Genomic DNA, 23,272 nt, shown 5'->3' on the forward strand with positions numbered 1-23,272 from the left:
CATGAAACTAAAGGGATGGTTCTCCTTTTCCTAGTTTTTTTCCCCCATGAACTTGTTTAATAACTAAATGCCATGTTTACATCCTTAACAGGTCATTTGTCTCTTCAAAGGTTGAAGTGCTGCTGTTTGCATGCTAACCTAACCTAACTTAACCTGTTTTTTTGTTTTTTTTTGGATAATTATTGTCAATGTAATAATATTCTTTCAATTCTGAGAAAGCATATTATACTGAATTATAGCCAATAGTGATAACTAACCTAGTTCCCCTTTCTGTTTCACACCTCTTTTTCACATGTTTAAGTTCAAGTTTTAGTTCCTGGTAAATGAAATCACATTTTCTTAGTACGATCTTTTGGTTTCTATCTAGCAGATGGACAGAGAACTGCTACCTAAATGTGGGACTGTGGGAGTTTTGCTTAAATGTCAAATATCACCTGCAATTTTAGTTCAGAAGGGGAATTTTCTCTCAAGTCATTTGGTGTATGACTACAAGCACGTAGGTTGAGACTTGTTGTAATATCACCCTCTAGTGGTGTGTTAAGGTGCATACATTTTCACATTGATTGTCTTGTGACACTTACCATAAACTCAGTTCATCATGCAGTACCTCAGTAATGATAAAGTCGAGATTTAGCCACACAAAGACTTACAGAGTTAATCTGACATTATAAATCTTGCAGTATAGACCTGTATTGTATTAATGTACTCTATGTGCTTAACATTCCAGGTTATATACTCTAGGGACATTTTACCTTTATTTATGTAATAATAAAGAGTTGTGACAAAGACGAAACATGGGGAGATAGAGTGAGAGGTCGATATGTCACAAAGATTTTCAGTCACATTCAAATCTGGCGCAGTGCTGTTATATGGAATAGGTCTTCAACCAGAAAACCACAACGCCCACCAGCACCTGCACACTAAATTGTTCCTGATATGTCCTACATTGTGTGACAGGGTTAAAGATGCAGAAAAAGCAAACACTGGTAAGCAAACCTAGTGTAAGCAGTAGAAAGCTTACAAAGGGAGGCATTACAAAGCATCAGCATGTGGTATCTTGATAGAAATCAGATGAAGGTAGCTCTGAAAGTTTGCTGAAACGACATCTGCGCAGTAACGCCACCACTGAAGGAGCAGACAGAGGTTAAAGAAAACACTCAAAAGTACCAGGCTCTTTTTTTCCCCAGCACTTCCTTAAACTGCCAACAAACACATTGAGGTTGGAAAGTTTAGAGTTTAGACTTTCATTGCTTGTGAAAACCATACAGTCTCAGCATTAAAATAAAAATCTCTTTCGAGAGGAGGCCATTTTGGTTCAGGTCCCTGTGACAGCTCAGCCGGTGTCATATGAGCCATAATGGAGCTTCATACTGTGAAAGAAGTGCTGACAGTCTCTCGCTGTCACCAAACTGGTCTGGCAGTTGAGAATTTGGTGCACTGGGCGCGCCCGTCTCTGTGAGGTCAAGAATGAAGGCTTGAGGTAATGATGGGAGGTGTTAGGAAGGGAGGGGGAAAGGCAGACCTACCTGTTACTCCTTGAATGAAAGTCAGTGACAAACACACAGTCAAGAAGAAAGGAGAGGAGAAGAAAAGAGGTGTTACATGTAGCGTCACAGTACTCTGACCACTGTTCTGTGATTGACTAGACACCTGGATGTGAAAAAGTATCAACCCTCCTGCTTTTACCTCCAGTCTCTGCTGCCCTGAGTCCGATGGCAAAGCATGACCCGGTAGGTTCCTATTATGTCTTTCTCTTTCTCTTATAACAAAAAAGAAAAACCCTCCTTCCTCTTGCTACAGCGTGTCTCTTGGTTTCTTTAACCTTCCTTCAATCAATAGTCAAGCTTCCTCCTTTATCAATACTCACCTGTCTCTCAGACTCCTGTTTATCTGCTTCTCTGTCTGCTCAGTATATTGTGTTGTCTGTAAACCTATGTGGTCTTGTGAAGGGTGAGGAGTACTAGTGCTGTTCCCTGCAGGGATTACAGACTAACATTAGAGGTTTTATTTGTTTCAATTTCCCTGCCTGACTGCAGGTAAGAAGGGAGTTTGATTTGATTGATCCCTGAATTAACTGTTAAAGTGTTGTTTAAAGTGTTGTGCTGTCTTTAGTTTCTACACTTTACACACTTTGAAACTCTTTAGGTTGTAACACTTTTATTTACCTAACACTGCAGTTCAGTTTTGTCGCAGCGTACCATGTATCTCCACCGCATCAACTTTTCATGAGCTAATAAAAAAATGTTTTTAGCTTTATGACATTGTGTTTGTCAGATCAATGTATTTTTTAAAGTAATTTATTAAGCTTGTCTAAGGCCAGTTGATGTGTGTTGTACAGATTGTAAAGCCCTTGGAGACAAAAGATTTGGGGTTATACAAATAGCACATAATAGCACACAAGTTTTCAGTGGATTGACCGGTTCTGTTTACTGAAACAGAAATATTTCAGCTTTGTTTTGGTTGGGGTCAGCCTCATATCACTATATGTTCTAATGAAATGCAGCGGCCTGACTTGTATCTGCCTTGATTTCTTTTCATCCCTACAGGCCGGGCAACTAAAAATGCAGGGACACTTAAGTTTACCATTTCACGTCGGTTAGCTTTGTAACTTTATATTATCATAGCTATTGTTTGAATCAAACAATAGCTTTTAAATGTCATGTGAACCCCTAATCTTTTAATTTTTTTTCCAGCATTTTTACCATGATAATGGCTGATTACATGATAGGTCAATAATGGAAAACCATGCAATATGATCCATGTGTACTCTAGAGGGAAATATGATTGACCTGCTCCTCCACATATTTCAGCTCAGCCATTTTACTTCAGTTAAGTTGGGTGTATGCTGCCCATAGGTGTATTTTGAAACTTGACCAGCATCGTATAGAAATGTTCTTATGAAACACCTTTTGTAGTGAGTCCACCCACAGCCTTCTCAGTCCCACTTCGACAAGATTAATTACTTTCCATTATCTTTTTTTTGGACAAAGGATCCCCCCCCCTGTTTGTGAAAGTGTGACAATAATGATGAATGGAGAAAGGTCCCAACAGCCATGGAGAAGCCATGATCATTGGATGTTGGGAACTATAATCTTAGCTTTCCCTGCACTTGAGGCTGACTTGGTGAGGTTACTGCTTCATTCTGCTGCTCTAAGACTAATTTAAATGTACTGAAAAGACAGTGGCACAAACTGACCCTGTGCATAAGGAAGTGTACATTTGTTTATTTGTTGGAGTAACAGAAGAGATATAATTAACTTGTACATAGCCTAATGCCTAATACTTAATGTTGTAAACAACATTAGTGATATAATGTTCTGCATTCGGGAACATTCAAATCCCATATTACATTCCACACTTTCAGAAACAATACCACTCTTGCATCTGTACGTCAAGCACGAAGTCAATGCCTGCAGCTTGTTAGCTTAGCTTAACTTAGCACCTAAACTGGCTTTGAATGAAGCCAGACTTGCTGTTTGCTGTGTTTCCAGTTTTTGGGCTAAGTTGTAGCTGTTTGCTTTGGCTTTTATTTACTGTACAGACATGAGAGTGGTAGCAACCTTTCCATTCAACTCTTAGCAAGAAAGAAAAATAAAAGGTCTGTTCCTTCAAAGTATTTGTTATATTATCACTATCCAAGCAAACACCGGAAGCTACCATTTCCATCAATGCATCTTTTGTCACAACATCCCAGTTTATAGTAGTTAAACTTCATATTCGGGGAAGCAGGAAGAGAAAAGATTTGGACAATGTGTAAAAAACTTTCCAAGACAAGTTTTGCAAGTCATTGTGACAAGAAGACAGAAACACAAGGAATCATTGGTATTAGGGGCTATTGTTTAACCAGGAAGAGTCTGCTAACCTATGCATCTGTTTATCATGAGTCATTTGCAGTGACTTCATGATAGAGCATTCACCAATTGAGTTAAAGCACTTTTGAGACTGCTTCCAATCAAAACTTTAGATTTAGTCGCTTTCCTTCTCCCATGTTACCTCCTATATGTGAGCAGATGTTAACCTACCTGTCCCAAAAAAAAATCCAAAAACACTGATTAAATCCTTTGTCTGAAATACTTGATATGGCTACTGGGAGCTGCGAATCAATAAGGGCAGAGGAGATAGCATGAAAAGAATGAGGAAATGAACTGTTAAAACCTGATCTTTTAGACTCTGTTGCCAGGATACACCACTTGTGTCTTTGTGTGTGAGATTGTTACCCAGGTGTGGACTTAAAACATAGACTTGTGTTAGGACTACATGAAAGACAATGGGCTACGTGATCAGCCTTGGCAACCAAAAACGTATAGAGTTATTTGCCTCCCTTTCTATTGTCTGTCTGTCCACTGATATCGTTATACCTATTAGATATAGCAGCTTGTTCTGCCTCCAAAGGTAATAGATGACACAAACACTTCACACCACACTGTGTGCTATTACAATAAATGATTTTAACTATATGATGACCCCTCGCTGGTTATTTATTTCCCCTTCATCCTTTGTGTCTTTTCCCCCACAGAAGGACCCCCCTCCTCCTTACTACTCTATTGACGTGCACACCCAGCCCCCCCTCAAGTCCTACGAGGAGGTGGTGTATGGTGTGGGTCCAGGCCTGACACCCCCCAACCAGCCACATTACATACCCCAGTATCCACCACCTGTGGTTGTTCACCAAGTCGCACAGCCAGGTATATCTGAGTGATATCCATTATTTTGATGAGAATACAGCTGATGCAGGTGTATGAGCAAAACAAATGGAGACAGAGTCGCATGAGGATTATCAATGTGTGTTTGTGTACATAAGTTTTTGTAATGTCTGTGTCCAGCCCCCAGTAATAAGAGGAGGAGATGCTGTGAGAGTAATTCCCAGTGTTACGGAGGGTCAGGGGGAGCCTTACTGGTGCTTGCTCTGCTGGCGCTGGCCATCTGGCTTGGAGGTATTCTGCGTTTATTCATACAGATCACTGTACACTATATTCATTTGCTGCTCTAATTTATTCAAGACTATGTAACTGCATGAAAAGTATAGGCTATGGTTCTTGTGCCTATGTGGGTCCTTTACTTTAAAAAAAATATAGGTCCTCTATATACATTTAAATATAGTTTGTCTTAGTATTGATATCATTTTTCAGGGAATATTTAATTTTACTTCTTTCTTTTTAGTTTTGGCTTTACACATGTTCAATGTTAAAACAAACAAAAATATATGTGAATTGGATTATCTTGAGATTTGATGTAAGAATGAGTTAAAAGCTAGAGAGGCAGAGTTGATGTATTCATTTATTTTGCACTTTACCGTTCTTATGTCATGTCAAGATTTGGTATTAGTTAACCATAACAGTAAAAATACATTCTGTACATCTGGTTACCCACACTCATTACTACCCATTATGCCCCAACAACAGTTCGTTATGGCACCAGGCTGCCAACAACAGTGACCATTTACAATGAGAACACTGATGACAGAATTGAAGATCCGTTGCCAATTTTCGACACCTGCCCGAACAATACAGTCCAGTGTGATGGGATAGTAGACTGCCAACTGGGCAGTGATGAAAATAATTGTGGTGAGTAGACGCAACCGCACACATAGAACCTAATCAGAACCAGACTAATACGAGGACACATGGTGGGGAAGGATAGGTGGACACTTGACATCCAAAAGGATACCCCTAAAATAAATTACAAGTGGGAGGATCTTCGTGTTGAGTTCTCAAACATATATTTGGAAATGGGGATAATACTAAATGGCAGGCACTTGTATTTAGTGTCAATATTAACAACAGCAGAAACTCTACAATAATGACATTATCAGTAATTATATTTTTGTTGTACTTGTTAAGCGAGAAGTGGAACGTGTATCCCACTAGACCGCATACTTCAACTTGGACTTCAGTACCAAGGAATTATGTAATGTGACATGAAGAAACGAGAAAGAACCTGCACGCAGTGGCATGCATGCATTTATTTTGCGAAATGAAGCTTTAATTTATTTCACATTTGATTTTTACTTTTACTGTAGATGTTTCTAGTAACAACTGCAGCAGCACACAGGCCAAAGACTCCACATAACAATCACATTGTGTTAGGCCCCGGAGAGAGGTCATCTAAGTGTTCTTCTGTGTTTGTCTATCTACCTGTCTTCCACCAGTGAGGTTTGGTGAGGGCAACAGTCTGCAGGTCAGGACGTCTGAAGATGGCCGCTTCCTACCAGTGTGCTACGAAGGCTGGGACGAGAGATATTCAGATCAGACCTGCACTCACCTGGGGTTCAGAAAGTACAGAATCACCACTTTGAAATTAAGCTAACTTGACCTAAAGCATGCTAAACAACATCCATTAAAAAGTCTGAGAGTAGGAGCACTAAATGCTGAAAACCATTTTAGATCTGCACTCCATCATCACAATATTTATCACCATTCCCCATCATCAGTCAGAGCTAGCTGTGGCTTCATGAAGGTGTGATTTAGCTCGTTATTTTTTCCAGACCCACTTTCCAATGTGGGCTTCTATCTCCAACCTGTGATCTACCCACTGAGATTCATCTCATTTCTCCTCAGCTACTGCTTTGTGTTAAGGGCTGAATTGATTCTCCACAGGTCTCTCTGGACTGTGACAGAGCCAGAATGAGTTTTCAGACCCAATCAGGCATTGTTTCAACAAAATGGTCTTTGTTTGTGCAAGTTTATCTCTTCGGCTTTCTGAACTGCTCTTCTCTCTATCTCCAGTTCTTATGTCACCACATCAGTGAAATCCCAGACCCAGTCCATTGGTTTAACATTGACCAGCAGATCGTCGCCACTTATCCAGGGTGCGGTAAAAGTCAGGTATAGAATCTAGTCCTTTTTCTCCCCTGCTTCATACACAGCTCAGACTTCATCTATGATCCTTCCAATCTCAGTTTATGATGAAATCCATCTCATTGTGTGAAATCAAATGTACAATATTGGTAAAAGAATTTCAAAGGTGCACATTGGTTTACTGTATGTATTCATGTTAATTAACATGCTTTTCTCATTGTGGCTTTACATAGTTCTTCCTGTCCATCCCAGGAAACCGTCTCCCTGCAGTGTGTGGGTAAGGAGCCTCCATCTGTTCCTACAGTCATGTGTCACACACATGTCTCTTTCTCTGTCTCTCTCTCTTTCTCTCTCTCTCACACACACAACACACACACACACACACACACACACACACACACACACACACACACACACACACACACACACACACAGCCCCAGTGACTGTGCATCCATCCAACAACAGCAAACATGGGAGTATTTGATCAATATCACTTGACGGTACTGTAGCATGCTTTAAATCTTAGATGTGCACATTTCTACAGACCATATTAAATGAAAGTTGGGGTGATAAGACTGAATTTCAACAATTTGACTACACTGGTACTTTCTACTACTGCTGCTACTGTTGGATCACTGTTGCATCCACCTGTAGGATCTACAATCTATCTTTCCCTAAAAGGGGGGTTATTATCATCACTCCCCACATGATGCTCTGTTGAGCTCAGTGTTTCTTTGTGGGGAGTGATGAGGTCAGAACCTGGATGGCAAACATCAACACGTCACATCTACATTCACAATTCCTCACATGTGTAAACAAAGAATTAACTAATTTGTGAGTTTCAAATTCAAAATTGCTTAGAATCATTGATTTGGAAAGCAGAAGCAGAATTCTACAAATCAATAACACAGTATGATCATTCTATCGCCACCGTGTCACTGTAACTCATTAAACAATAGTAACACGATCACACATTGTCTCTCTTTCCCAGACTGCGGTCAGCAGCAGTCTACATCCCGGATCATTGGGGGTAGCATAGCTAAGACAGGTCAGTGGCCTTGGCAGTTGTCGCTCCACTTCAGAGGATCCCATATCTGCGGTGCAGTTCTCATCTCTCCTGTTTTTGCGGTGACTGCTGCCCACTGCTTCCCAAGGTGACTGACAGAAAATGTGTTTCTAGCAATCTTTTCCACATTTTTTGGGGTTCTTGTTTTTATTATTATTATTTTTTCTCTACTGGAACAGTCTTGTTTATTCTTGCAACAGTTTTCATACATTGTAGGAGTAGAATTTTTTTTTTCGTTCAGCTGCAGTCCACAGTGCTGAACTGATACATTTCAATGTTAAGTCTTCTTCTACGCTGAAAATGTAAGCACCAATGCCAAATCAGTTTGAATCCATGGCTTTCCGCTGATCAGTCTTTTTTTTTTTTGTTGCCAAAGAAAAGCTTTGGCTGCCTTAACACAGTGGAAAGTGTATGCTGGAGTGGTGTCCCAGGACAATCTACCTCAGCCTTACCTGGTTGAAAAGATCCTGCTCAACGAGAATTACAACAGCAGGACTAATGACCAAGACGTCGCTCTGCTCAAATTTACATCTCCAGTTGTTTTCAATGGTCAGTCACATCTTCACTTGATTAAAAATACTTTACTAATATACTTTCATTCTATTTTCATACCTGAGGCTGCAGTCAGAATGTCCCCCTCAAAACAACACCTATTACTGTAGCCGTCATGGTGGAAATCTGAATCAGGAAAGGGTTTCCCCCTTGAAAATATACAGGGTTAGAGAGCCTTGTATGATGAGGGAGTATGTGTTCATAAGCAGTATGTAGTGTGGCCAGGTGTGTGACTAAATGGCTTGAAAGACTTGTCTTCTGCTGGCTGATCTTGGTTCGACAGTCTGTGTCAATTAACGTTCACCGTGCAGCTGAAACATCTATGAACAAGTCACCAAATTTCTCCAACCTCCAGGAATTTCTTTTGCTTTCTTTGTGTGCTTTTGTCTTAAGTACTATCATTTTAAAAATACAAGTTTACCGGTGTGTTTTTAAAAAAGTTAAATACTTGTTTTTGTTTTTGTTTTTTTTTGTTATCCAGATAAAGTTCAGCCAGTTTGTCTGCCAACTTCTGGCCAGCAAATTCCCCCAGGACAGAAATGCTGGACCTCAGGCTTTGGCACCACTGAGGCAGGATCAGGTATGATAGAACATGGAGCCACCAAGCTTCTTTATTTTATTGGATACCCATTAGCTTCTACTGGAGCAGAAAGACAGATGGATATAATAAGGTGCAAGTCAAAATTAGATCAGATCAGTGCGCACATGCATTTCAGTTTTTCAGTTCTTTTAAAAACTGTCTCTGTGTGGATAAGGAAACTATGTTTTAAACACCCCTGGGGCAATAAATTGTATCAGCTGTAACACTGGATCTGGTACCCAAATTTAGGTCAAAAGGCAGGATTACAGTTGACAACAAGAATGTAGTCAGACAAGAAAACAGAGCTAATTCAGGGAGCTGTACAACATTCAGACAGATAGTCATCAGAAGAAGTACAGACAGACAGGCAGAACACAACACAACACAATAAAGTCTGACCACCTAAGGGATGCATGACTAATGTCTGTCCTCTATAAACCGAGGCTGATGGCAAATGAGAAAGATGGACCTAAAACAAAAGTAATGGCTGATGGGAAGCTGTAGAATTAAAATCTGGTGACAATAGAGGGAAGACATGACAGTGGAGTAGCAGTTGCCATGGCAGAACACTCAGCTAATCCTATTTTTAAGGTCTATGTAAGATTTCACGTGTGCAACCACTATTTAGACATATTTCAGAGTCTTGTTAGAAAAACATATGAGCACACTGTTTTCTCCAATACAGGCACTGTCTCCAAGGATCTGATGGAGGTGTCTGTGGACATCATTGATACACGAGTGTGCAACAGCCCCCGGGTGTATGGAGGCGCTGTGACCAGGAACATGATCTGTGCTGGGAACCTGGAAGGAGGCAAAGACTCATGTCAGGTGAGCAGTCAATGTCAGGGCACAGGTTTATGGATACGCGTTGTGCTCGTAACACTCAGCAAACTTCAGAGGGAAACTTATGTTAACTAAGTATGAACTGTATTTTTTTTAGGGGGACAGTGGGGGACCTCTGGTATGTCAGGGAGACAGCCGTTGGTACCTGGTGGGGATCACGAGCTGGGGAGCTGGCTGTGGTGAAAGAAACAAGCCTGGCGTCTATACCAAAGTCAGTAGTGTTCTGCCCTGGATCTACAGAAAAATGCAGGTAAGAATGGATGGAGTGGATAAACACTATAGGAGGGCATATTTGACATCCAAATGATTAGGATGCATTTAGACTCACTGTAGGTCACAGGCTGTCACCATCTTAAACTCTTCCTGTGCCCCCATACAGGAAGTGAAGTGATGTCCCTTTGTGTCCTGCGGGTGCTCCGCCCCCCCCCCCCTGCACTATGAAGTTGTCTTGAGTAGATAGACGGACTTACAAACAGATGAAGGAATTGATGAGGAGAAAATGTGGACGGAAAGACAGACAGATGAAAGGTCGGGGGAGTGGCAGCATGACAAAATGCACAGGTTTAAACACAGGACCTCTGTCTTGGTGTCCTGCATCATCTACAGTATACTCATCCTCTGTCACACGTATGTGTTGTGTATTAATACACACTAATTGATGCAATGACTTCAGTCTTGCATTCTTAATTTTCTTTCCTCTGTCTCTTCCTCTGTCTCAGTTGAGCAGTATACTTATGTTTACCTACAGCACATGTTAAGCAAACTTTAAAGATGGCTGGCCCTGTCACCTTTATATTTGAGTGTGATACTCTTTAACAGATGATTTATGATTGTAGAGGTGTGTTTTTTTTCCTCAGGGACACATCTCAGGCTTTTCTAATGTTAACTGTTTTTTTTTTTTTACCATATCAACATAAAAAAGACACTTTATGTATTCACTTTATGAAGGAAGCAGTGTGACCTTTGACCCCCTTATTGAGCTGGCACTCTGTCTGTGCACCCTAAAACTCCTCTTATACTCACACTGTGAATTTTTTTTTTTTCAAAAATTGTTATTCTTACGTTGTATGTGAAGGTGTGCGTCATCTGTGTCATATTTATGCGGCTTGTGTGTGGGATCGCTGAGCACACAGAAGAAATAAAGATGAAGGAAGAAATCCTTATTATTATGGCGTTGATTAATCATAGAATAAAACCTGACCCTCACATGCTGTCAGTCACACATGAGGCTGGCATAATGCTGCGGGGGGGGTGGGGTCTATGATGGGTGTGTGTTTGTGTGTGTAAGAGAGAGAGAGAGAGAGAGAGAGAGACAGGGAGAGAAAGAGAGAAAGGGTTCAACGCACTAAATAAACAGTCACTCCAGGAGTCGAACTGTTACCCATCACTTCTATTTTCGCAGGACAAGTAGATGTGAGAAGTGTGTGCCCATATTGACAGATGAGAATATTTAGAACGAAAGCCTTGTGAGAGAAGCTGATTGATTTTCGCGGGTGGATTATCAGTTTGGTGGCCAACGGGTCCGCTGGAGAAACAAGAGGTAAGTTGACAAAGCGCGCACATATGATGTGTCAGATGGTGTTATTGTTTTCTTTTGTTTTCTTCGAAAAATGATAAAAGGGAGGGGTCGTAAAAAGCCAAGACATATTGATTGGAATGGAAGGCAAATTTTTTCTCAGCAGGTTGTTTGGAGAACACAGTCTAATTTAAATAAATCGTGCAATTAGGGATTCTCACGGAATCACGCTTCTGAGTGAAATCATTCAACGCCTACTTGTGTGGTGTTCGCAATATTTACACACTGCTGGATATGGTTTCGTTAACTTGCAGAGATGCCGTGTGCAGCACTGGGCTGCTTGTCATTTATCACTGGTTCTAATATAACATGAGGGTGTGTCTACTCTGGCGCTGATCACTGTCACCTTCACTGACTGCGCGGTAAAAGAAAAAAAAAAATGCAAATATGGATCAAAGCTTTAAAACGAGCGAGACGGATTCACTTTCTCTGACGCAACTGTTTTGCTTTGTAAATTGAAAATAAAAAATAATCAGATGTCATGTATGATGTCACTGCTTTTATTGTAAACGGTTAGTTGCTTTCACAGAGACGGAAAATCACAAGGCGGGTGCTGGCTCTCTCCTCAGCTCCATCAGATGATCCACAGGTTGAGGGGCGCAAAAGTGGATGAATGCGCCAGACGTTCACCCATCGCATGTTGGAATATATGTAGCCTATATTCTGAGTCTGTCAGTGATACCTGTCCGTGCCGTGCCGTGCCGTGCCGTGAAAGCTGTGCGTTGACACCATAACGGAGAGGTTATTAGTGAGTTATTGAGGTCGGTCTTTGTTTGTTGTGCGTGGAAAACTTACAAACAAAAGCTAATGAATTTACCACCACTGCAACCTTTAGCTGACGCATTTATTTATAAATGGATGTGTGGCAATTCATCGTAGAAACGGACTGAATTCAGACCGACTTTAAAGCTTCGTGCCACACCCAGTTTCCCTGTTTATGTTTAGACTCTGGTTGTCCTTGTGTTTTCACGTGAGCCCGTCATCTTAACCCATTTCTCGTTCGGCGCCACAATTTTCAGCTGGAGACAGTTGCCATAGAGATAACTGGACACTATGGAACGACGCACGCTGTTGTCATGGTGATGTAACATCATTATGATGGCAGATATAGGGGGGCTGAGTGTTTTTTCCACTCAAAGGTTATAGAGACCTGTGGCGTGACCTATTTATCTGCCCTACATTTTTTCTTGATGTTGAAAAATAGGAAATTAAATTGACACTGAGACTTGAGTATTTAATTTCTTTAAATACTTATATAGAACCCTCAAGGTCTTTCCAGAAACCTGCACAAAAGGGTAGAGCGAAATTGAGAGAATTAGCACAATAATGCCAATCCACCTTACATTTAAAACCTAGAGGTACACACATATAAATTAACACAAATATCCAACCAGACAGTTACACATTCTCTCAGAGACACAGGCAGGTGTAGCCGTATTTCATGAGAAGTTGCACCTCCACAGCAATCAGACAATAAAACATGCACAAGAAGCCAGGGAGAGTGACATCTGTCACACCATATAATTCCAAATACCACTTAATCCCTGTGTCACTGTGCACAGCATAGGATCCTGAAACACACTAAGGACCCAATTAGAAGGGTTGGTGGGTGTGGTCTCATGTACAAACACATATATAATGGACTCCTGTGGGAATACTCTGTCTTTTGATGTAGTCTGTCATTAATAACCTTGCCCACTTTCTGTGTAATTCATCAGTTCACTCATTTTTAGATGTTTCTGCCACAAAAGATTGCATGTATCACACTAATCTCACAATCTCCTGAGACTCATACATTTGCCAGATATTGAGATGTCAAAGATTAGATTATTTTTTGATGTCTCACTGAGGGTTGAGCACTCTGCTGTCCTTATCTACTTTACCATCGCCCTTGACTCATTGTTGTCTCTTTTTTTTGACTGCCTACCCATTTCTTTGTGTCTCTCATCACATTGGCCTCACCACATTTTCTGACCTTTCTTTTTAATATATTGTGCATTTATGCCACAATCATACAACAGGCCGCCCTTCCTCTGTCCTCTCCAATCACACAGTGTCTCCTCTGCGTACCCTTCGCCTCTACACCCCTGCCAGACAATTTCTGTCCCTCTCTACTCATCCCCCATTCTCACTGTCTTCCTGTCTGCCCTTTTCTTGTCCCCACATTACAGCCTCCTTCCCTGATATTTCCTTGTCCTCCTCAAAGAGATACGGCCACCCTGCCTGCCCTTTTTCTGTTCTCTCCTCAAAGACAAATAGGAGCCTGGCGCTGGAACTTGATATTGCTAAACAATAGAGCAGATATGGTAGGCTGAGGAAAGATGGAGATGACACTGCCATGTGTCATACCTGGTGAGAGAAAGGCTTGATACATTAGACTTGGCAGTGCCATGCTGCCAAACACCCTAAAGGGTTCTCACGGGGCGAGCGTGTGACATTGACCCACTAATGGTTAGAAACACTCCCCTTTAAAAGAGATTCATATTGCAACCAAAACAAAAGTGATATTCTTTATTGTGTTCTCATCGTTTCCTTTATTTATGAGAGGGGTGAAAATATTGGTTCAAAGACTGAGCCCTGGTTTACTGCTACTGGTGTGCTGGAAGAAATCTGGTTAGAGTTCTTAAAAAAGAAACAGCACAACAAATAAACACACAAAAAAGGATGGCATAAGATCATTCTCAGTCTTACAGTGCTGGTTTATGAAATGACTGTTGTTACACACAGTCAAAGTACAAGACATATAGAGGATTGAAATACTATTTCTTGTAGACCCCGATGTAAGCATATACAAGTAGTGATAGACATGCACAGATCAACAATAAAACTGTACTGATAATAAGTATAATGCAAAAAGTGGTGAAAAGATGTGCAAGTAATATATCATCCACAGGATGAGTTAAAGTAGTGTCAGTGTGTTGAGTGTGGACGTGTGTGTATATGTGTGTATGAAATGTTCTTATGGCTGGTGCTGTTGGACATGTCATGGGCGTAATGTGTGAGTTACAGTCCAGACCTCATGGGGGCAGGAGGGAGAGGGTTCAGCATCATGACAGTCTGATGGATAAAGCTCGGAGGCTCCTGTGTCTTCTCCCAGGCGGCAGGAGACTGAAGAGGCTGTCTGAGGGATGGGTGGGGTCAATCGCCTTTCTGGCTTGTTTTGTGGACTAGGTGGGTGGAGTAGATGTTCAGGAGGGAGGGGAGGTGAGGCAGCGGTGTTCTTCCCAGCCGCATTCACTATGTGCCACGGGGCCTTGAGGTTGGAGGCAGTGCAGTGCTGCTCCCAAACCAGTACATGTCAATCTGAAATCAGTCATATTCTGCTGTTCATCCTCCCTTTGGACCAGTAACCAGACCGTGGAGACACCACTGTGACACCGTCTTAAATGAAAGCTGCAATGATGAATACAGAAATTCTTTCAAGATTCGATTTGTATTGCGTAAAAGTCTGCTTCCCTTGCCCTTAGAAATAGGTCCAGCCAGGTGCGGTGGTGTGAATGGTCGTTTAGGATTTTGAGTCTGACTAATTGCCTGGCCTCTAACCCCAGACTGTCTTTGATGTCCCCAGAATCAGTGGAGGTTGTCCAACGGACCATTTAACCCTCAACACTTACTGTCATATCTATGCTATTATCAAGTCTCTTAGTGAGAGGAGACACACCAGCTTCGTCCACCAGCCACCAGCAGTTTCATCTTTCCCTACAACATTCGGCCCTTCCATTAGTCATACTGATGGACCTATCTTTACACTGACCATCCGGATGAACACACATTATTCCATACTGCTCTCGCTAAATATAGTGCCCGAGGGATCAAATGATGTGTCTAAGTAGCTGCCTAATGCACAATTACATTTTCAATTCAGGTTTTCTATTATTGGTATAAAGCTTTTTATTTTCGCTTGTTTCTCATTGAAAACAGTGATAGATAGGTGTACGAGCTGTCTAGTTATGTTGAGTTAGATCAGCTTTTCAGCTCTCCAGCCACCTTTCTCTATTCAGCCAACATCCTCTCAGATATATAGAGGTTTTCACACCAGTTGGGCAGCATGTTATGATTGAAAGACATGAAGGAGTGTGAAGAGGGGAAAGAAAAAGGTCAAAGGAAACTGTGTGAGGCAAGGTGTCAGACACGGATGAGCATTAATACGCAGAGATTAGAGAATAGTTATGTAAATCACAATATGTATATTTAAGGTTCAAAGTTGCAATGGCAGGGAATCAGTCAAACTCTAAAATCAAGTACAAATTATTGTGAATTGTGAGCAAAAACAAGTCATATATGTTTATTCAGTTGAGCACACAGTTTTATTGACTGAACAGAGATTACCTACTTATTGACTGTTTGCTCTAACTGTGCTAAAATCTCTGTCAAAGACAAATTGTAGACTGTGTTTGGATAATCAGGTGATATCAAGTGGTGAAGAGAAACTATTTAGTGCTGAAAATTTCGATTTTGAAGGGGGAAAACCTGCCTTAGCGTGAATCATTTCCCTGCTCGCTGCACTTGAGCCAGATCAGTGTTCATTAATTTGTGTGAACTGAATGTACAGTTTGGGGACAGCCATCAATCATCACCTCTGATGTGGAAATAAAGATGTCTCTTTCAAGATGGCCAGATGTGACAGATATGCCTCCGAAGACTATATTGTCGTGTCTCATCATTCATATCTGGGTTTAGTTTTAACCAGAATGTGAAAGTGCCACCCTGAATGCACCAGATTTTTCATGAAACTTGGTTGACGTGATTCCAAGATTTCTATTTCAGCTGTGTAGCTGAAATGAAACTCCCCACTGGGTGAAGAAATTCTCCTCTTCTTTCTAGTATTTAGAAATGTTAAAATACTGTAATATTTTGATATGTACACATATGGAGAAGAGTACTGCAAACTTAGAAACAAGAGAGCTTCTTATTAATTTGTTTATCAATGGTAGAAGGCTCTAACTCCTCAATGACTGCTACATTGTAAAGTTTTTTGTTTTTTTTCCCTTTGGCCATTATATGCCTTATTTAGATAGTGTCAGTTGAGATAGAAATGGAAATTCAGGGAGAGAGTAAGGGAATAACATGTAGCAAATGGTCTGGCTGGCAAGGAGTCGAATCAGGGACTTGCTGCCAAGGGCATATGAGCCCATGTGGTAAGTGCCCTAACCATTCGGCTATCAGGTCCCCCTGGCTGCGCTTCATCTTGGAAAACAAAAAATGTCCCACCTATCCCACCTGTCCAACCTAAACTGGGTCAATTTTTCACTTTAAAGGTAGATGCCATTACTCTAATGGATGCCATAGGCCTTCTTTTCTGCAGCTGACATCTTGTGTCACATTATTTTAGACATGTCTTAGTTATGAATGTGTTGCTCAGATCCGTACGAGGACTCACAAATTAAATACATGGACCACCAACATACAAACAGCAGCTGGGTAGGAATGCTAATGGAATCTGTTCATTTAAGTGCATTATATCCTGGACCAGTAATACATCTGAAGACAGATGGACATCAGAATGGATAGATGGACATAAATAGAGTCAGTCAGTCAAAGAGTCAGTCAGTTAGATGGAGGGAAATGAATAAAGGCATGTAGACAGGCAGGCAGGCAGACATGTGGCACTCTGAAACAAGACAGTTAAAGCCTGTTATATAAAACGTCTGGACTCTTGAAGACTTGAGACAGATGCTTCCATGATCTGTGTATAGAGCATACATATTATTCTGCAGACTTGTCATGTCATGTTCTATTATTTCACTTTGCAGCTTTGACATGCTTCAAATCCTGTATTCATCTGTATTGAACCATTACTCTGAGTACACCCTGTCAGTTTGTTTTTATGGTTCCTGAAGATTGATGTGAAACACATTACCAGACACTCGAATTTAATGGGGAATTAGACCACTTGTAGATATTGATTTATGACTTGTTGTTGCCACCAGGTCTGCATTGTAAGTGCTCTGACCATTATTTTATCGAGATATCAGACAGAGAAAGCAATAGATTACCTGACCTTTCAAACCTGTCTTTGTGGGAGTTTTATAAATGTGAGGACCTTGACATTTTCTCATTCTACCTAAACTATGTTTCTTCTGTTCAGATGTCACTGAATAAAAGTAAAGGAAGAAATTGCAAAGTTTAAATCAAGTGAAGAGTGGCTTTAAAACGTATTCAGACATCATTGGCACAAAGTGCATGTCGGTAATCAAATCCAAAAACATAGCTTTAACATTTTAGTCACACTTTTTTTTTCTCACCTGTGAGTCTGTGCTTTGGCACAGCGGTGCTTTAAATGAAATGCTAATGTCAGAATACTTGCATGTTCACAATGACAGTTTTAACATCTGTCCAACATCTTAGTTCACCATGTTGTGTGTCATTAGTTTTCCAGCTAAACCAAAGTACTTGTTGATGAAGGACAGTCAAAGGATAACCAAAGCCCTGAGGATGCATCTCCTGGGCGACATAATATTACTGCATCACATTATATGGCAATTCATCCAGTACTGGTCATGACATGTCACTACAACCAGAATGTCAGAGGAACAATAAAGTCATCAGGAGTCATCTTGCGGGGACCATGAATGTCTGTACACTGACTCATAGATTTGACATCCCTGGAGCCATGCAGCTAGCACAGCAAAAATCTTACCTGAACAACATTACAGTACCTACAAAATGCATTTGCCAACACAAAATAGCTGAATATGAAAACATTTTGTAGGAGACACAATTGCCGTGTGTGCATTAAATACCCTACATAAAAATAGGCCAAGGTTGTGTGATGTCTGCAGGGAGGCAGGCGTAATCTCTGCCAGGAAAAGAGAAACATGTATGCAGTCTCTGAACATAGATCGTTAAACTATATCCGTGGGCCTTTTACATAAACTCCAGGGGTTTGGACAGAGCCGCAGCTGTGTGATGTGAGTCTTCTTTCACAAACCACTTACTGTATGTCTACTAAGTCGGTTCGGTGTGTGCTGTGTACACAAACTATACATATATGTGTGCTCATTGTTATTGTTTATGTCCCAAATTGTAGGGTCGCATGTGTGATAAAGTAGTGCAGCTTACTGAAACACTCTCACTGTTTTTTTCCCCCTATTTCTTTCATTCTCTCTCACCCTTCCTCTTTATTACTCTATGTCAACAGTTGCCATGGAAACTATTTTGCTCTTCCTCTCTTCACTCCTGGTGTGTATGGCTGGTAAGTGCCCCCCTACTCACCAAACACAAACACACACACACACACACACACACACACACACACACACACACACACACACACACACACACACACATGCATACGCACACATGCAAATTGTCCATAGGGAGGCAGTGTGATGTTACATGAAAAGGCACTCTCTGGCTGTGGGCTAGAGGGCAAAACATCAATTATTACTTTAGGACTTTATGTGTGGGTTTCACAGTCTGGCTGTGTCACTGACTGCGTGTGTGAGGTGCGTGTGTGAGGTCTGTCTATGGTGTGTGATTATATGTAAGACACGTAAACACATGCTCACACAGTCACACACTACAAATAGATGATGTGATGCTGTGCTGCAAATGCCTTTTTATGACGCTGGGAGCTTGTGTTAGGTAAAACACAAACAGATAGATTGATACACAAAGAGACAGACAGATGGGAGTGTTCTGTATATTTTTCTCTCATGGTTTCTAAGCTGATTTCCTGTATTTCTCCCCTCACCCTCCGACTCAAACCACTTCCTTCCTGGCTACCTCTCAGCTGAAGCAGACCCCAGTGCACCGAGTGAGTACCCTCGATGTAATCTCTAACACCTCGGTCCTATGGAAGCCGCACAGACGGGTCTATTGGTTTCCAGATCAGATCAGACCCTTATGGATTGCCCCTCTGCAGTGAACAGTGGCAGATGTATGGATTAAGTCCAAGAATTACCAGACCCAACTGTGGGGTGATTAGGAAGAGAAATTTATAGAGTGAAATGAATGCTAAAGAGATAAGAGTGGTTGTTTGGTTGATAAAAGAGAGGATAATGTATGTATGTATGAATACATAACAAAATATTTGAAATTCTAATGCACATAGTATAAACTATACTCAAATTTTTCAAACCCTAATGTCAGACAAGAATGTCAATGTTGCGTAATTCCGCAGAACCCTTGATTAAGTTTAAAATTCATGTATTCTGCAATATCTGAACATTCAAATGATGATATTGTTAAGATTATGGAAATACGGCAAATAACTTGCAGTTAAAGTACGTAAGTAAGTTAAGATTAGGCAATTAAACATTTAAGTTTCGAGAAACATCATGGTTATGGTCAATAAAGGCACACAGGTCAATTACAAGTCAGTAACAGGACGTAGATTGTTATGGAACTGAGTATTTTCTCAGGTTTTGTCAGGATTTTTAAGCCACGCTTTAATAATGTTTGAACAACACTGATAAAGTGTGAACACCTTGGTTCTAAATGTTGCTGTTATATTTCACTGCAGAAAAGGGGAACCTTGAAGACCCATTTGTTTATGGTAAGTTTAGAAAAAGTGGTTGTTTCCTTGCACACACCATTGTCAAGACATGGCAACTTCCTCTTTACATTAGGATTTTTGCATTGAATGGTATTTTGGTTAAATTTCTTTCTCCTGCCCCTGTGTATGCACTTCATCTGTAGACTATGAGAGTCTCAGGATTGGGGGATTGACACTTGCCGTGGTGCTGTTTGCACTGGGCATTCTTCTCATCCTCAGTAAGTTAACCTCTGTGTGTGTGTGTGTGTGTGCTTGTGTGTCATTATATTATTATGTACATGCCCTCAGTGTCATCAAGTGTTACAATCAAATTAAGAACAATTAACAATAATGTCATGAATCATTATTGCATTTCCACACTGTTGTGTTCCTACACCATCTTGTTTCCTTTTATTTTTTATTAATTATAATTTAATTATCAGGTTTCACTGAACCACTTTTAGCAGTGATGACAGAGAAAGTACATGTGATTAAAGCTCTGGTCAACACAGTGAATGATTTCTTATGTTTCCAGGTCGGCGGTGCCGCTGCAATATCAACCAGAAACCCAGGTATGTCGGTGTCCCTCTCTGATTTAAAAAAACAAAACAACAAAAAACAAATACTTGGTTTTGTAAGGGCCTTTTTGTCATACTACATGATTTGGTTACCATGACAACATGTGGATCCTCTCTTCAGGGCCCCTGGTGATGAGGAGGCACAGGAGGAGAACCTGATTGTCTCCAAGGGTAAGATGAACATTTTAACTCTCCGTCTCTTACATCTGGCTCACCCCCTGACATACATCCATAATTGAGTTTCCCTTTGGGAGTGCCGGTAGCACAGCAGAGGAGGGAGGGGCGATCCACTCTGTGTGCATGTCGAGCTGTACTGTATGTATTGTATATACTTGAAATTACTGCCAACCTTTTTCAGAAGGCATATAACAAGTTTGATTTCATGCCTTACAAGGTGTCTTAGGTTTTAGTTCACTTTCAAAACAGTATAAAAAAAACAACCAATCTATTTTGTAAACTTTTTGTCACCTTTACATTGTTGTCAAAATTAGGTTATCATAGCATTAACTGTAGTGTCACGCATTGACTGTTTTGCAATCTCTCCTCATCTCCACATCTGAGATTTCACAGTTGAGAATGAAAATTTCACAGCATCCATGTTTGCCTGGTGTTTGTTTGATTTTCTGCCTGTGTAGCCCGTGCCAACTGTTTTAATTGCAAAGTTACTGAACATGTTCAAGTCGCCAGTCGTCACTAAAGAATGCCACGCACTGGTTTTGCATATTTTCTGATGTCTGAAGGATCCCATATAACCAGTGTCTGATCAAAACATCACTAAATTTCATGAAAGACTTTTTAATTGGTTTGCAAAGTCATTCAATCTAACACAGAATTCACAGAAGTTGGCAACAGTGCTCATTCATACAGGGCTTTCAAATCAGTTCAAGGATGCGTTGACATCCTTGAATGCACCACTAAAGAGACAGTTTTCAAACAGCTACTGCTTGCAACTGCATTCACATAAAGACAGTAGGGTGTTGGGTGTTGTATTACCAAACTCTATCAAGCTTCAAGTCTTTGCAGGATGATTTTCATATGGCTATATAATCTATGTAAAACCAGCAAAATCACATTGTAAAAACAAGTACTACAAGCAAAAGTCTTGTCTTTTTAAAAGTGAGTGAAAGTGAAAGAAGCAAAATATACACGTCAATAATACAAGCAAAAAGCCATTCATTAAACAGTGCAAACTTAAAACTTGCACAATAGTGAATGAGTGAGTAAAGGAGAGAAAGAAGGATTCAAATATTTAGGAAGAAATGACTGTGAGCAGGTTTAATGTCTTGCACTAAATCCCTCGTCCTTGACCTCTTTCAGCTGCGGTGGCTGCCAAAGAGACTCCAGCGGAGAACTGAGGCAACTCCATGGCACCGGACTGCCATCTGAAACGATGATCAGTTTTATTTGATATGAAGCCACTATAACAACGAAAAGAAATTGATGGTTATTATAACTGGTTATATGACAGGGTAAGAGGGGAGGTATATGTTTAGAGGTATCATATGTACATAAATCTTGTGCCCTAAAGACAAACCTTTAGCCTGTCGTGCTCTGTTGTGACTGTGCCTATCCCTCAGTTCTCTTGTCCGTCCCTGTACCTTTCTGTGACAGTCTCACTCCAGTTCTTTGTCTTAGCCAGTAGCACCTTTGACATATGATTGTCTTTTAAGCCTTTGAAGAGTTTTTAATGTTGTGTGGTCTGCTGTTCTATGTTTTGTACTTCTATTGCCTTTAGGTTTTAGGATTTGTCAATTTGTTGTTTATTGGCATTTTGTCATTTTTGTCAATTGTCCTGGATAATGTTTGTCCCATTTGGAATATAACATGTATCCATATATACAGTATACATATTTAAGTATATATATACATATACATATATCAGTACAGATAATTTATGGATAAGATATACAGTTGAATATTGTTCATTTAGGTCTATGTTTGAATGACTGGATGTGTTTGCGTGCACATGTGATATACATGCTTGCATATCCTGCATATGTATGACTGTGTGTACATCACGAGTGCATGTGTTTCTCTACATGTAAATGTGATGAGCCTTATATAAGACAATCTCACCTGCCACAGCTCTCTGAGCACAGGAATGGTTTGCAGGTATCTGCACGAGCTCCTCCACTGCAGTGTTTTCTTGTCTAAAGTTGAGGGAGCTCCTGCATCAGCTGTCTCACTGCCGTCTTCTCCACACATCCACTCCACTGTTCCGTCACCGGCTCCGCCAGGATTAACTAGTCTCCAGAAGAGTATCATTAGTTTTCCCCATACACACTCACTAGCACCGCAAATCTGTGAAGCCTTGGTCTCTTTAGATTTTTTTTGTGTTGGTTAAAATTAAAATGCTTTGCAAGTCTCTACAATGTCATGATGCTTTGAATGATCATATGTGTAGAACAGTTTGGGTGCTGAGTCTGAGAGAAGGGAAACTTAAAATTTATATTATTTATGTGACTACATTAACAGTCGCCTAATGTAAACCAAATTATAATGAGAGAAAAAATGAACAGTCCTTGTGTGAATCTCCTGTCAGGTCAGGCTTTCACCAATCTTAGTTCTGAGTCTACTCGTTGGTCGTCTGCTGTATGAGTAAACGCTATGTTCATTCAACGCATGAGGCCTTGCTGTGTAGCAAACTGTTGTGCTTTTGGCATAAATAAATAGAAGTATGTCTGAACCTAAAACTATGGGTTTCCTTGTGTTCATTAAATGAAAACAATGTTTTATTGTAGATCTTAAGTTTTTTTTTGTTTTGTCAGAATTCTCCTCAGGGTGTTAATGTTTGAACATT

At 40.6% G+C, this 23,272-nt stretch overlaps 1 protein-coding gene across 2 annotated transcripts; it reads left to right on the top strand.

Moving 5' to 3' along the window:
• Nucleotides 1-1,566: 1,566 nt before the first annotated feature.
• On the top strand, nucleotides 1,567-20,102 carry LOC111228046 (transmembrane protease serine 13-like). 2 transcript variants are annotated; one of them, XM_022753825.1, is made up of 17 exons: nucleotides 1,567-1,730; nucleotides 4,517-4,685; nucleotides 4,824-4,934; nucleotides 5,403-5,564; nucleotides 6,149-6,275; nucleotides 6,726-6,824; nucleotides 7,031-7,074; nucleotides 7,790-7,952; nucleotides 8,241-8,413; nucleotides 8,898-8,996; nucleotides 9,682-9,824; nucleotides 9,937-10,089; nucleotides 10,219-11,379; nucleotides 18,557-18,610; nucleotides 19,151-19,174; nucleotides 19,883-19,915; nucleotides 20,059-20,094. In XM_022753825.1, the coding sequence occupies exons 1-13, from the start codon at nucleotides 1,713-1,715 to the stop codon at nucleotides 10,228-10,230; spliced, it is 1,473 nt and encodes a 490-aa protein (XP_022609546.1). In that variant the 5' UTR covers nucleotides 1,567-1,712; the 3' UTR covers nucleotides 10,231-11,379; nucleotides 18,557-18,610; nucleotides 19,151-19,174; nucleotides 19,883-19,915; nucleotides 20,059-20,094. The 2 variants fall into 2 exon arrangements, with proteins under 2 accessions (XP_022609546.1, XP_022609547.1); XM_022753826.1 differs by lacking the exon at nucleotides 19,151-19,174 and having other exon boundaries at nucleotides 20,059-20,102.
• The last annotated feature ends 3,170 nt before the right edge of the window (nucleotides 20,103-23,272 follow it).

Source organism: Seriola dumerili, unplaced genomic scaffold (genome assembly GCF_002260705.1).
Source record: "Seriola dumerili isolate Sdu_G_001 unplaced genomic scaffold, Sdu_1.0 BDQW01000199.1, whole genome shotgun sequence".
In the NCBI taxonomy this organism is placed as follows: Eukaryota; Metazoa; Chordata; class Actinopteri; order Carangiformes; family Carangidae; genus Seriola; species Seriola dumerili.